Source organism: Stegostoma tigrinum, chromosome 4 (genome assembly GCF_030684315.1).
Source record: "Stegostoma tigrinum isolate sSteTig4 chromosome 4, sSteTig4.hap1, whole genome shotgun sequence".
Classification (NCBI taxonomy): domain Eukaryota; kingdom Metazoa; phylum Chordata; class Chondrichthyes; order Orectolobiformes; family Stegostomatidae; genus Stegostoma; species Stegostoma tigrinum.
Genome location: NC_081357.1, coordinates 1,632,824 through 1,646,132, shown reverse-complemented (window position 1 = coordinate 1,646,132; position 13,309 = coordinate 1,632,824). Strand labels below are relative to the sequence as shown.

The following is a 13,309-nucleotide window of genomic DNA, read 5'->3' as shown; positions in this document are numbered from 1 at the left end:
CTCGCCCTCTGTTTCAGCCCCTCTGTTTCAGCCCCTCTGTTTTCAGCCCCTCTGTTTCAGCCCCTCTGTTTCTCGCCCTCTGTTTCTCGCCCTCTGTTTCTTGCCCTCTGTTTCTCGCTCTCTGTTTCTCGCCCCTCTGTTTCAGCCCCTCTGTTTCAGCCCCTCTGTTTCAGCCCCTCTGTTTCTCGCCCTCTGTTTCTCGCCCTCTGTTTCTCGCCCTCAGTTTCAGCCCCTCTGTTTCAGCCCCCTTTGTTTCAGCCCCTCTGTTTCTGCCCCTCTGTTTCTCGCCCACTGTTTCTCGTCCTCTGTTTCAGCCCCTCTGTTTCTCGCCCTCTGTTTCAGCCCCTCTGTTTCAGCCCCTCTGTTTCTCGCCCTCTGTTTCTCGCCCTCTGTTTCTCGCCCTCTGTTTCTCGCCCTCTGTTTCAGCCCCTCTGTTTAAGCCGCTCTGTTTCTCGCCCTCTGTTTCAGCTCCTCTGTTTCAGCCTCTCAGTTTCAGCCCCTCTGTTTCTCCCCCTCTGTTTCAGCACCTCTGTTTCTCGCCCTCTCTTTCAGCCCTCTCTTTCTCGCCCACTGTTGCAGACCCTGTGTATCTCGCCCTCTGTTTCAGCCCCTCTGTTTCAGCCCCTCTGTTTCAGCCCCTCTGTTTCAGCCCCTCTGTTTCTCGCCATCTGTTTCAGCCCCTCTGCTTCAGCCCCTCTGTTTCTCGCCCTCTGTTTCAGCACCGTTTTTCACACCGTGTGCCAGCAGTCATGTATGCTTCACGTGATGTTTCATCTGAATTGTTCTTCAATGTCTTTAGGCTTCCCCCTTAACCACGCTTTCAGGCAGTGAATTCCAAATCACCAGAAACCTGTGGATGAGAAGTCCGCTGTAAACCTCCAGCTCCTTATTGGTTAGTGACCGCTGCACGAAAGAGAAGAGGATCTTCTGATTGACTTTGCCAATGCCCGGCAGAGTTTCATGCACCTCAGTCAGCGCTCCTGTCAGTGTTCTGTGCTCGAAGGAACACAATCCTGCCCTAGAGATTACCAGGTGTAGAGCTGGATGAACACAGCAGGCTGGGCAGCATCAGGGGATCAGGAAAGCTGACGTTTCGGGTCTGAACCCTTTCTGAATAATTTCTGAGAAGGGTTTAGACCCAAAACATCAGCTTTCCTGCTCTTCTGACGCAGCCTGGCCTGCTGTCTTCATCCAGCTCTACACCTTGTTATCTCGGATTCTCCAGCATCTGCAGTTCCCATTATCTCTGAAACAATCTTGCCCTATCTGGTCTCTCTGCATCACTGAGTCACTCCAGCTTAGACAACACGCTGCCGAGCTCCAGTGTAATCACATCGTTCCCGTAGTGTGCCAACTACAAGTGCACACGATGTCGCAGCTGTGGCCTAACATTCGTTCTCTACAATCCATCATAACTCCTTGCTCATGTGTTTTATGCCTGGATTAATAAAGGTAAGTACACTGTATGCCATCTTATCCACTCTTTCTAGCTGTCCTGCTGTCTTCAACAATCTGTGGACATACGCCGAGGTTCGTACTTCCTGGGTTCCAGCCATTCATTGTCTATTTCCTTGTCTTGTTACTTCCCCCAAAAATGCATCCACCTCACAGTTTTCAGGGTTAATTCTATTTGCCACTGATCAACCCAAGTAACTACCCGTCTTTATCATCCTGTAGTGAAAATTTATCCTCCTCACTATTTACGAAACCATCATTTTTCATTTGATCAGTGAATTTGGTGATCATAACTCTGACATTTATGTCTGGATCATTAACATACACAGCAAACAGCAAGACTCCCCAGCACTGAACCCTGTGGTATACCATGGGACACAGGCTTCCAGTCACAAAAACATTCTTGGAGTTGGAGGTCAGTCATCTCCAGCTCCAGGACATCTCTGCAGGAGTTCCTCAGGGTAGTGTCCTGGGCCAACCATCTTCAGCTGCTTCATCAATGACCTTCCCTCCCATCATAAGGTCAGAAGTGGGGATGTTCACTGATGATTACACAATGTTCAGCACCGTTCGTGACTCCCCAGATACTGAAGCAGTCCGTGTTCACATGCAATAGACAATTGGTGCAGGAGTAGGCCATTCGGCCCTTCAAGCCAAGCACCACCATTCATTATGATCATCCACAATCAGTATCCTGTTCCTGCCTTATCCCCATAACCCTTGATTCCACTATGCAACAAGATCTGATAATATCCAGGTTTGGACTGACAAGTGGCAAGTGACATTCACACCACACAAAGGCCAGGCTGGGACCATCTCACCTCCGCCCCTTGATAATGACATTACAGTCACTGATTCCCACTCTGTCAATATTTAGTCATTCAGCACAGAAACAGACCCTTCAGGCCAACCATCCATGGCCGACCAAGATTCCCGAACTAAACTTTCCACTGCCTGCGTTTGGCCCACATCCCTCTAAAACATCCCTCCATGTACCTGTCCAAATGTATTTTAAATCTTTCTCCTCTAAAAATATTTATAAAGAACATATGGAGCAACATTTTCAGATGACGTGGTAAATGCAGGCACAGTTACAACATTTAAAAGACATTTGGATATGTACAAGGATAGGAAAGGTTTTGAGGGATATGGGCCAAACGCAGGCAGCCGGGACTAGTTGGTTTGGGAGCTTGGTCAGGGTGAATGAGTTGGACCAAGGGGTCTGTTTCCATACTGTAGACAGGCTCGAGGGGCCAAATGGCCGGACTCCTGTTGTTCTTTCTCATGGTCTTGTGGTCATTCTATAGCAAGTACATGCATTCATAGGTCAGAAGACCAAAATCCATGTGATTGACCAGAAAGTTGACTGGACTAGCCATACAAATACAGTGGTTGCAAGAGCAGGTCACAGGCTGGGAATACTGCGGTGAGTAACTCACCCCCTGTCTCCCCAAAGCCTGTCCACCATCTACAAGGCACAGGACAGGAGTGTGATGGAATACTCCCCACTTGCCTGGATGGGGGCAGCCCCAACAACACTCAAGGAGCTTGACACCATCCAGGACAAAGCAGCCGCTTGATTGGCACCACATCCACAAGCATCCCACTCCCCCCACCCCCGACACTCAGTAGCACCAGTGTGTACCATCTACAAGGGGCACTGCAGAGATTCACCAAAGATCCTCAGGCACCACCTTCCAAACCCACAACCACTTGCATCTAGAAGGAAAGCACAGCACCTACATGGGAACACCGCCCTTTAAAAGTTCCACTCTGAGCCACCCACCATCCTGACTTGAAAATATATCGCTGTTCCTTCACTGTCGCTGGGTCAGCATGCATTCAGATGAAAAGACTTTCATAATTCTTCCCTCTTTAAGTCCCAATGTACTTGAAAACTGCCCCATCCTTTGCCATTCCATTACTATTTGCCACTTCACTAGCCTGCACTGTTGCCTTGTTATTTCTCGTTAATTAAATCTCTTCTGACATTAAATGCAGCCGCCCCCCCCCCCCTACACACCGGTTATCTGCTTTAAGCCCTTTTCTTTAAAAAGCAGCCCTGGTACACAGATAACCTGCACAGAAATTTAGAAGGTTGAGGGCTGTTTTGATCCAAGTTTTAAAAACAACAAGATCAGATAGGATAGATAGAATCACACAATCCCTACAATTTGGAAGCCAACCATTCGGCCCATCAAGTCCACGCCAACCCTCTGAAAAGCAGACCACCCCATCTCTGTAACCTTGTTTTTCCCATGGCTAGCCCACCCAGCCTGCACATCCCTCGATACCTGAGGTAATTTAGCATGGCTAATCCACCCTAACCTGCACATCTTTGGACTGAGGGAGGAAACACACACAGGGAGAACGTGCAAACTCCACACACATTTTTGTTTGGGGCTGGAATTGACCCAGGTCCCTGACTTTTTGAGGCAGCAGTGCTAACCAGTAAGCTCCATACCACCCTAATGATGGGAGTTATTTCTTGTGAATGGGGCAGTCTAGGAACTGCATCAAAAAATGAGAGCCAGAACCTTTCAGGTGTGAAGTTAGGAAATATTTATTCATATAAAGAGTAATGCAGATATTGTATTCACTCATTGGTTTTATTTCGCCATCCCTAATTGTCCTGGGAATGGTGATAGTGAGCTGCCCTCTTGAGTGGCTACAGTCTTTGTGTATGGGGGGGAAGAATTGGAAAGAAGCCCCAACATTTTTACTCAGCAACGCTGAAGGAGCAGTGATATGAAGTTCCAAGCCACAATTCCGTGTGGCATTGAAGGGGATCCTGAGGTAGTGGTGTTTCAATGTATCTGCTGCCTTTGTCCTTCTGGTTGGTAGAGGTTTTGGGTTTGGAAAGTAGTATCTAAAGACCCTGAGTAAGTAAGTTACTGCAAGGCACCTTGTAGATAAGACACTCTACTGCCACTGTTGGCTCAGAGATAATGGGAACTGCAGATGCTAGAGAATCTGAGATAACACGGTGTGGAGCTGGATGAACACAGCAGGCCAAGCAGCATCTCAGGAGCAGGAAAGCTGACGTTTTGGGCCTAGACCCTTCATAATTTTCGAGGCCCAAAATGTCAGCCTTCCTGCTCCTATGATGCTGCTTGGCCTGCTGTGTTCATCCAGCTCCACACCATGTTATCTTCCCGTTGTTCACTGCTTTGTTCTGGATAGTGTTATGCTTTTTCAGTGTTGTTGGAGCTGCACTGATCTACCCAAATAGGGAGTATTCCATCACACTCGTGCGCGGTGCCTTGTGGATGGTGGGCAGGCTTTGGGGAGTCAGAAGGTGAATTACTTGCTGCAGTATTCCCAGCTTCTGACCTGTTTTTGTAGCCATTGTATTTATGTGGCTGGCCCAGTTGAGTTTCTGGTCAATGGTAAGCCCCAGGGTGTTGATAGTGGGTATTCAGCGATGGTAGCACTATAGACCACTAAAAAGACAATGGTTAGATTCTCTTGTGTTAGCGAAGGCTATTGCCTGACATTTGTATGAACATAAGTCTATATTAAATTGTGAATGTGAGACAGGGGTAGGCCATCAAACCTGCTGTACCATTTAATAAGGTCACAGCTGGTCTGGGCCATAGCCTAAACTCCAACAGCTTGATGTTAAGGGGCTGTCCGTCACTCTCATTCCACCTCTGCAGTTCAGCTCTTTTGTCTGTGTTTGAACCAAGGCCGTAATGAGTGGCCCTGGTGGAACCCAGAGACTGAGTGTCGGTGAATGGGTTCGGCAGCATTGTCGATGACCCTTTCCATCAGTGATGCTGAGGGCCACCATGGATCATCCACTCAGTGATTCGGGCTGACGATTGATGCAAATGCACCCACTTCTCTTTCACTGATGTGCTGGGCTCCCCCATCGTTAACTATGCAGATAGTCATGAAGACTTCTGGTCATTGTTTCAAACTCTTCCACAAACAGCGACTCGGTCACTTGTTATTTCTAAAGCTGAGCCTGGCGGGTTTTTGTCAGTCTGGTGTGTGGAATGAGGTCACAGATTAGCCATAAGCTCTCTGAACAGGATAGGTCTCTACCTGTTCCTGTGTTTCTGTCTCAGAAAATTAACAAAAGGAGGAGAAGTGTTTGTCGCCAGCGAGTTGTTCTGGTATGTGGCACACTGTCTGAAAGGACAGTGTAAAACCTTTCCAATGGTAATGTTTATAAGGGAATTAGATAAGGAACATGATTTTCAGGGCCATGTTGAAGAGCATGGAGTGGGACTGACTCTGCCAAAATCCCAGCACAGCTTTGACTAGCTGTGCCTTTTTACAGTCCTATGAAATTGTCATTTGACTTGATCAAAGAGGCTTTGGATTATGATGTACTTTGCAAGTGGTCTCCACAATTCCTGGAGATAGTGCTGCTGAGACAGTCACCCACCCTGTGCCCTCTTTTAACTCTACAGAGCATCCTCTTTTGATGCAACTTCAGGAGAAAGACAGACGCAAAGTGTTGGCCAAGATTTCTACCAATATCCCACTACAGGTGACGGCGAACCTGGTCAGTGATGAAGGTTATTGGAAGCGGTGTTGCCTTGAATGCTGGGAGGTCTGTGACATCTCCAGCTATGGGGACAGCTGGAAGAGAATGTTCTTTGAACGCCTGCTGAAAAACATCATTGAGTTCTTTGTCCCTGACACCACCGATGTAAAGGTGGTCCTGGACCTGGTGCCACTCTGCAGAAACTATGTGAAGACATTGGACATTGCCCAGCTACTCCCTCCTGTCAAGCAATCCCCTGAGGCAATGGAGGATGACTCTTCAGATGCTGGCAGTGATAGCGATGTGATTGGACCTTCAATAGATCACTTCGACTTCAGCATCTTGCTTAACAAACTCATCAATCTTGAAGAGCTGCATGTGACCTATGGGGTGAAGGACTGCGGGATGAATTTTGAATGGAACATCTTTCAATTCACGTACCGAGACTGCTTCTCGCTGGCAAAAGCTATCAGTTCTTGCAAAACCCTGAAGGTGCTCAAACTCCCTCGAAACAGGATTGATGATGAGAAACTGCGAGTGTTGGTGAAATACATGCTGAACCATCCTTCACTGATAGAACTGGACTTGTCACACAACTTGATCGAGGACAACGGGGCAAAGGTCCTGGCCAAGCTTCTGCACAAGACAAAACTGGAGAAGGTCAATCTGTGTAACAACCACATCTCAGCTTATGGAGCTAAAGCCATCTCCTACAAAGTCAGGCGTTTCTCATCCCTCAAATCCATCAACTTCCGACTCAATCAAATCGGGGATGAAGGGGGAGAGGCCTTGGGCAGAGCGCTTGTGAAATCTTCAGTGGAAGACATCAACTTGTCATGCAATGAGCTGACGGAGCCTGTGGCTGTGGTCTTCTCTGAGCTCCTGACAAAAAACCACACCCTAAAAACCATTGACCTGTCATGTAATAATTTTGGCCTGGTTAGTATCTATGGGAGAAGTTTGGAGTAAAACAATGCAGTTCTCGATTAGAGTGACCTATATAAGCCAAAGTATGAGTGATCTATTGCCTCTGTATGTTTCTGAATTCCATCAGCTCCTCTCCCAGTCTCCCACTACGTTCTGAAAACATAGATACTGGAAGAGTTTGAATCAATCCTCCCCTCCTGTGTCATCTCTGCCGCAGCTGAATGTAGACATAATTTTACTCAGACCACACCCAGAAGGGGACAATTAAACAGAGACTGGGAGCCTGTACCTTTTCCTTTCCCTGAATTTAAAACTAGATGTATCTTTTCTCCGAATATGTGTGTGTCACTGGCTAGGTCAGCATTTATCATCTAATTTATCCAAATCGCACTGCACGAGGTCGCGGAGACCGAGCCAACTTGTTAAACCACTACAGTCCTTGAGTGGGTAGGGACCACCACAATACGCTGAGGGAGGAAAGTCCAGTCTCTCAACCCACTGAAAGTGGAGGCACAAGGATTTAAAATCAGGACGGTATGTGGCTTAGAGTGGGGTTTGAAGTTAGGAGAGGTCCTGACTTGGGAAAATGCTGTTGAGTGAGAGTTGGTGAGTTAGTGCAGTGGGGGTGGGGTTCGATGGCTGGCCTAGTGGTATTATCGCTGGACTATTAATCCAGAGACCCAGCTTTTGAATCCTGCCAAGGCAGATGGTGGAACTTGAATTCAATAAATATCTGGAATTAAGAGTCTAATGAAGACCATGAATCCCTTGCCAATTGTTGAGGGGGAAAACCAAACTGGTTCATTAATGTCCTTTAGGGAAGGAAACTGCCATCCTTACCTGGTCTGGCCTACATGTGACTCCACACCCACATGTGGTTGGCCCTGAACCGACTTCTGGGCAATTAGAAATGGACAATAAATGCTGCCTGGCCAGTGACACCCTCATCCCGTGAGTGAATAAAGGGAAGAAAAGGAAAGGGTGCTCTCTGCTGCTACTCTGAGCAGTGGCGGAGGACAGACATCACACAGGGACAGGTTCGGCCCACAGATCATAAATGGCCAACTGTGGCCAGCAAACATCCACAACGCTGCTTCATGGAGAGGCTTTTTACAGGCCCCAGAACTCTTGAATATTCTGCCAGTGCCAGCACACACCAGGAGGTTGGACACGTCACTGTGCAGTTAGCTGAGACCAGCTATGCCAGTGGTGGGCACTGCAGCTGGTGTAAATGGGTCCAGGGCCAACTGACTGCACAGGGGAGCCTAATGTAATAGCTGTAGGTGTACAGTACGCTGTCCCGCAGATTCATAGTGACTCAGTCAGGGGAACCAGTGCAAACCTGACAGCCAGCAGTAAGGACAGGAGGCCAGAGCAAGAGAGAGAACCAGCGCTCACCTCAATATTCATCTGTAATAGCCAGTAAATTGGGAGCTCAGCTGGAATCACAAGTGTGAGTGCTGTACTAGTGGGTGAGTGATTGTGACATGTTTATCTGAGGTTATAGGTAACTGCTCTTGTAGTGTGATGCTGATAAAACATCGTTCTCTTATTAATCCTGTTTGGACAGTACAGAAGAAACTTTAATCTGTATTTAACCCCATTCGGTCCCTGCCCTGGGAGGGTTAGATGGGGACGGGGTCCATGTCCCTGTCCTGGGAGGGTTTGATGGGGACGGGATCCATGTCCCTGCCCTGGGAGGGATTGATGGATACGGGGTCCATGTCCCTGCCCTGGGAGGGTTTGATGGAGACGGGGTCCATGTCCCTGCCCTGGGAGGGTTTGATGGAGACGGGGTCCATGTCCCTCCCCTGGGAGGGTTTGATGGGACGGGGTCCACGTCCCTCCCCTGGGAGGGTTTGATGGGGACGCGGTCCATGTCCCTGCCCTGGGAGGGTTTGATGGGGACGGGGTCCATGTCCCTGCCCTGGGAGGGTTTGATGGGAACGGGGTCCACGTCCCTCCCCTGGGAGGGTTTGATGGGGACGGGGTCCATGTGCCTGTCCTGGGAGGGTTTGATGGGGACGGGGTCCATGTCCCTGCCATGGGGAGGTTGATGGGGACAGGGTCCATGACCCTGCCCTGGGAGGGTTTGATGGGGACGGTGTCCATGTCCCTGCCCTGGGAGGGTTTGATGGGGACGGGGTCCATGTCCCTGCCCTGGGAGGGTTTGATGGGGACAGGATTCATGTCCCTGCCCTGGGAGGGTTTGATGGGGACGGGATCCATGTCCCTGCCCTGGGAAGGTTTGATGGGGACGGGGTCCATGTCTGTCCCCTGCGAGGGTTTGATGGGGACTGGGTCCATGTCCGTCCCCTGGGAGGGTTTGATGGGGACGGGGTCCATGTCCCTGTCCTGGGAAGGTTTGATGGAGATGGGGTACATGTCCCTCCCCTGGGAGGGTTAGATGGAGACGGGGTCCCTGTCCCTCCCCTGGGAGGGTTTGATGGGGACGGGATCCATGTCCCTGCCCTGGGAAGGTTTGATGGGGACGGGGTCCATGTCCGTCCCCTGCGAGGGTTTGATGGGGACGGGGTCCATGTCCGTCCCCTGGGAGGGTTTGATGGGGACGGGGTCCATGTCCCTGTCCTGGGAAGGTTTGATGGAGATGGGGTACATGTCCCTCCCCTGGGAGGGTTAGATGGAGATGGGGTCCCTGTCCCTCCCCTGGGAGGGTTTGATGGGGACGGGATCCATGTCCCTGCCCTGGGAGGGTTTGATGGGGACGGGGTCCATGTCCCTGTCCTGGGAGGGTTTGATGGGGACCGGGTCCACGTCCCTCCCCTGGGAGGGTTTGATGGGGACGGGGTCCATGTCCCTGCCCTGGGCGGGATGGATGGGGACGGGGTCCATGTCCCTGCCCTGGGAGAGTTTGATGGGGACGGGATCCATGTCCCTGCCGTGGGAGGGTTTGATAGGGACGGGGTCCATGTCCCTGCCCTGGGAGGGTTTGACGGATACGGGGTCCATGTCCCTGCCATGGGAGGGTTTGATGGGGACAGTGTAGAGGGAGCTTTACTCTCTACTTTTGTCATGGAATATAAAAAATCATACAATATAGAAGAAGCCCTATGGCCCATCAAATTTATATCCTCTAAGGTATATTAAATAAACCCTCTAATTAATTAAATTTATCCCCCCCCAAAAATACACTGCTGCACACACCGTCCCACTGTATACCCACCTAAAATACACTACTCCCCACACCCGCCCCACTGTATACCCCCCTAAAATACACTACTCCCCACACCCGTCCCACTGTATACCCCCCAAAAATACACTACTGCCCACACCCGCCCCACTGTATGCCCCCCAAAAATACACTACTCCCCACACCCATCCCACTTTATACCCCCCAAATATACACGACTCCCCACACCCGCCCCACTGTATACCCCCCAAAAATACACTACTCCCCACACCCGTCCCACTGTATACCCTCCAAAAATACTCTACTCCCCACACCCATCCCACTGTATACCCCCCAAAAATACACTACTCCCCACACCCGTCCCACTGTATACCCCCCAAAAATACACTACTCCCCACACCCGCCCCACTGTATACCCCCCAAAAATACACTACTCCCCACACCCGTCCCACTGTATACCCCCCAAAAATACACTACTCCCCACACCCGCCCCACTGTATGCCCCCTAAAAATACACTACTCCCCACACCCGTCCCACTTTATACCCCCCAAATATACACGACTCCCCACACCCGTCCCACTGTATACCCTCCAAAAATACTCTACTCCCCACACCCATCCCACTGTACACCCCCCAAAAATACACTACTCCCCACACCCGTCCCACTGTATCCCCCCCAAAAATACACTACTGCCCACACCCGTCCCACTGTATACCCCCAAAATATACACTACACCCCACACCCGCCCCACTGTATACCCCCCAAATATACACTACTCCCCACACCCGTCCCACTGTATACCCCCCAAAAATACACTACTGCCCACACCCGTCCCTCTTTCCCCTCCCAGGCAGTACATTCGAGACCGCCACCACCCTCTGGATGAAAATCATTTCCCTTAAATCCCCTCCATGCTTCCTACCTTTCACATTGTAGTTACACCTTCTTGTTATTGGCCCTTTCACTGAGAGCAACAGCTGCTTTCCATGCATAATGTCCATGCCCCTCATAATCCTACATACCCCTATCTGTTCTGTCTGTTCCCCCTTCTTATCCCCGGCACATCCTGGTGAATCTCCCTCTTCACCCCCCCCCCCCCGCCCCAGCAATCGTACCCATCGTATCCTTCCTACAGTGTGGAGACCAGAACTGCACACAGGACTCTCGCTGTGCCCTAACTAACACAATTTACAGCTCCATCATAACATCACTACACTTGTTTTCAGTGCGTTTACTGATAAAGGCAAATCTATATGCCTTCTTAACCACTTTTTCTACTAGTCCTGTTGCCTTCCAGGATCTACGGACAAACACATCCTCCTCATTATCTTTAACCATCAATGTTCATGTCACCGTGAAACTAGTGATCAAACATGCTACCTTTATATCTACATCATCAAGGTACACAGCAAATAGCGAGGAATCCCATTGGGAACAGGCTTTCAGTTTTGAAGCCACCTTTCCACCATTGCCCTCAGCTTGCTGACACTAGGCCAGTCTTGTATTAATCTCTCAATTAGCCCAGGATCCCAAGGACTCTTAGCTTCTTAAGCTGCCTGCTGTTTGAGATCTTGTGAAATGCCTTAGTGAAGTCCATGTAGCTGCATCCACTGCATTACTGTCATCTATACACTTAGTCAAAAATTCAATCACATTTGTTAGAAGTGACCACTTTCTTACAAAACCCACACTAACTATCCCTGATTGACCCATGCCTCTCCAAGTGGAGATTAATTCTGTCCCTCAGAAATGTTTCCAATAGTTTGAATGCCCCAGGTGTCAGACTCACTGAAAAAGCCAAAAGAACTGCAGATGCCAGAAATCTGAAACAGAAATTGCTGGAGAAACTCAGTGGATGTGGCAGCATCCATGGAGAGAAAGCAGAGTTAACACTTTGGATCTAGTGTCCCTTCTTCAGTTCTGGATTTTCGAGCACATTAAACTCTGTTTTCACTCCTCGGAGGCTGCCAGACCTATTCACCTTGTGCTCCTGAGATGCTGCTTGGCCTGCTGTGTTCATCCAGCCTCACATTTTATTATCTTGGATTCTCCAGCTCTGCAGTTCCCATTATCTCTCACCTTCTCCAGCAGTTTCTGTTTTTGTGGTAGACTCACTTGTGTACAATGCTCTGCTTTATCCCCACCGCCCTTTTCGAGTAATGGTGGCACATCAGCTGTCCTGTAGCTGTCTGGCACCTGGCCTGAAGTTAGAGAGCATTTGCAATTAATGTCAATGTCTGTGCAATCCCACAGCAATTTGGTATTCACCTTGTATCATTTCCTCAGGTTTCTTCATGGTGTCCTCTCTCAGGTCTTTATATCTCTCAGATCTCTTTCTCTCTCTACTCCTGTAAGTTTTTGCTCTGTTTCCTTTTATCAGGAAGGAGGGAGGCAGCTACAAGAGGGAATGTCAATGAATAAGACTGTAATGGAGCTTGACCTGCGGCTGACAGATATTGGCCAGGAGAACGAATACGCCATCAACCAAATCCTACACAGTAACCGTGAGAGGGTAAAGAATGCCGTGTGCCACCCGTTTAAGGCCATCAAAGCCAGTGAGGTTGTATCAGACCACTACCTCGCAGAGGACTGAATCCACAACACCCTTCCTGGGCAGAAATCACCCACCCATTCCACTGTGCTCTGCTGTGAGTCAGTACCAGAAGTTCACATTGTTGGAGGGTTTTGTATTAAATACGACAAAACTATTTTTATAGTGTTCCAAAATAAATCTGTAGTTTGAAGCCCATTTTGCCTCTATTTCCTTTCTCCAATGACTCTGAATCACAGAAACAATGAGTTCCTTTGACAAGCTATAAACAACCTGAAGTATCTCAGAAGTGTAATCATTCCCAATCAGAAAAAGAATCATTTTAAATACAACCTAAGCCAAAAAAGGAGGTGTTAGGGTTGATGATCTGGGGGGGGAAAAGGCAGTGTCAAATGGAGAGGCATGTGGTTTGGGGATTGGGGGGGAGGCCTGGGAAATCAGAGTGGGACCAGACTCGGGGAAGCTGGGCGGGCAAGGTTGAGGGGAGGAGGGGAAGAGTCGGGGATGAGAGCATAAAATTGAGGAGGGAATATGGGGAGAGAGGCAGGGTTTAGAACATAGCCAGAGTGAGGTAGTGAGAGGAGATCTGGGGGAAGAGAGGTGGTTTCCTTTAGTCTGTCATGAGATGTGAACATCACTGGAACAAACAGCATTTCTTGCCAATCTGTAGTTGCCCTGGAGATGTGAGGCTTGTTCAGCTATTTCAGAAGGTCTGTAATTATATG

At 49.3% G+C, this 13,309-nt stretch overlaps 2 protein-coding genes across 3 annotated transcripts in view; one reads left to right on the top strand and one right to left on the bottom strand.

Annotated features, from left to right (window-relative positions):
• rrp36 (ribosomal RNA processing 36) overlaps window positions 1–5,330 on the bottom strand; it is a 12,990-nt gene extending 7,660 nt beyond the window's left edge. Inside the window, 3 exon segments of the mRNA XM_059645406.1 lie at window positions 844–1,018; window positions 1,658–1,813; window positions 5,299–5,330. Of these exon segments, the coding sequence (XP_059501389.1) occupies window positions 844–1,018; window positions 1,658–1,813; window positions 5,299–5,330 (363 nt within the window).
• tcte1 (t-complex-associated-testis-expressed 1) lies at window positions 740–12,776 on the top strand. Of its 2 annotated transcripts, XM_048531928.2 has the most exons (3): window positions 740–892; window positions 5,877–6,892; window positions 12,414–12,776. In XM_048531928.2, exons 2-3 carry the CDS (start codon window positions 5,891–5,893, stop codon window positions 12,624–12,626), a joined length of 1,215 nt encoding a protein of 404 aa, XP_048387885.1. In that variant the 5' UTR covers window positions 740–892; window positions 5,877–5,890; the 3' UTR covers window positions 12,627–12,776. The 2 variants fall into 2 exon arrangements, with proteins under 2 accessions (XP_048387885.1, XP_059501063.1); XM_059645080.1 differs by lacking the exon at window positions 740–892 and having other exon boundaries at window positions 4,636–6,892.
• The last annotated feature ends 533 nt before the right edge of the window (window positions 12,777–13,309 follow it).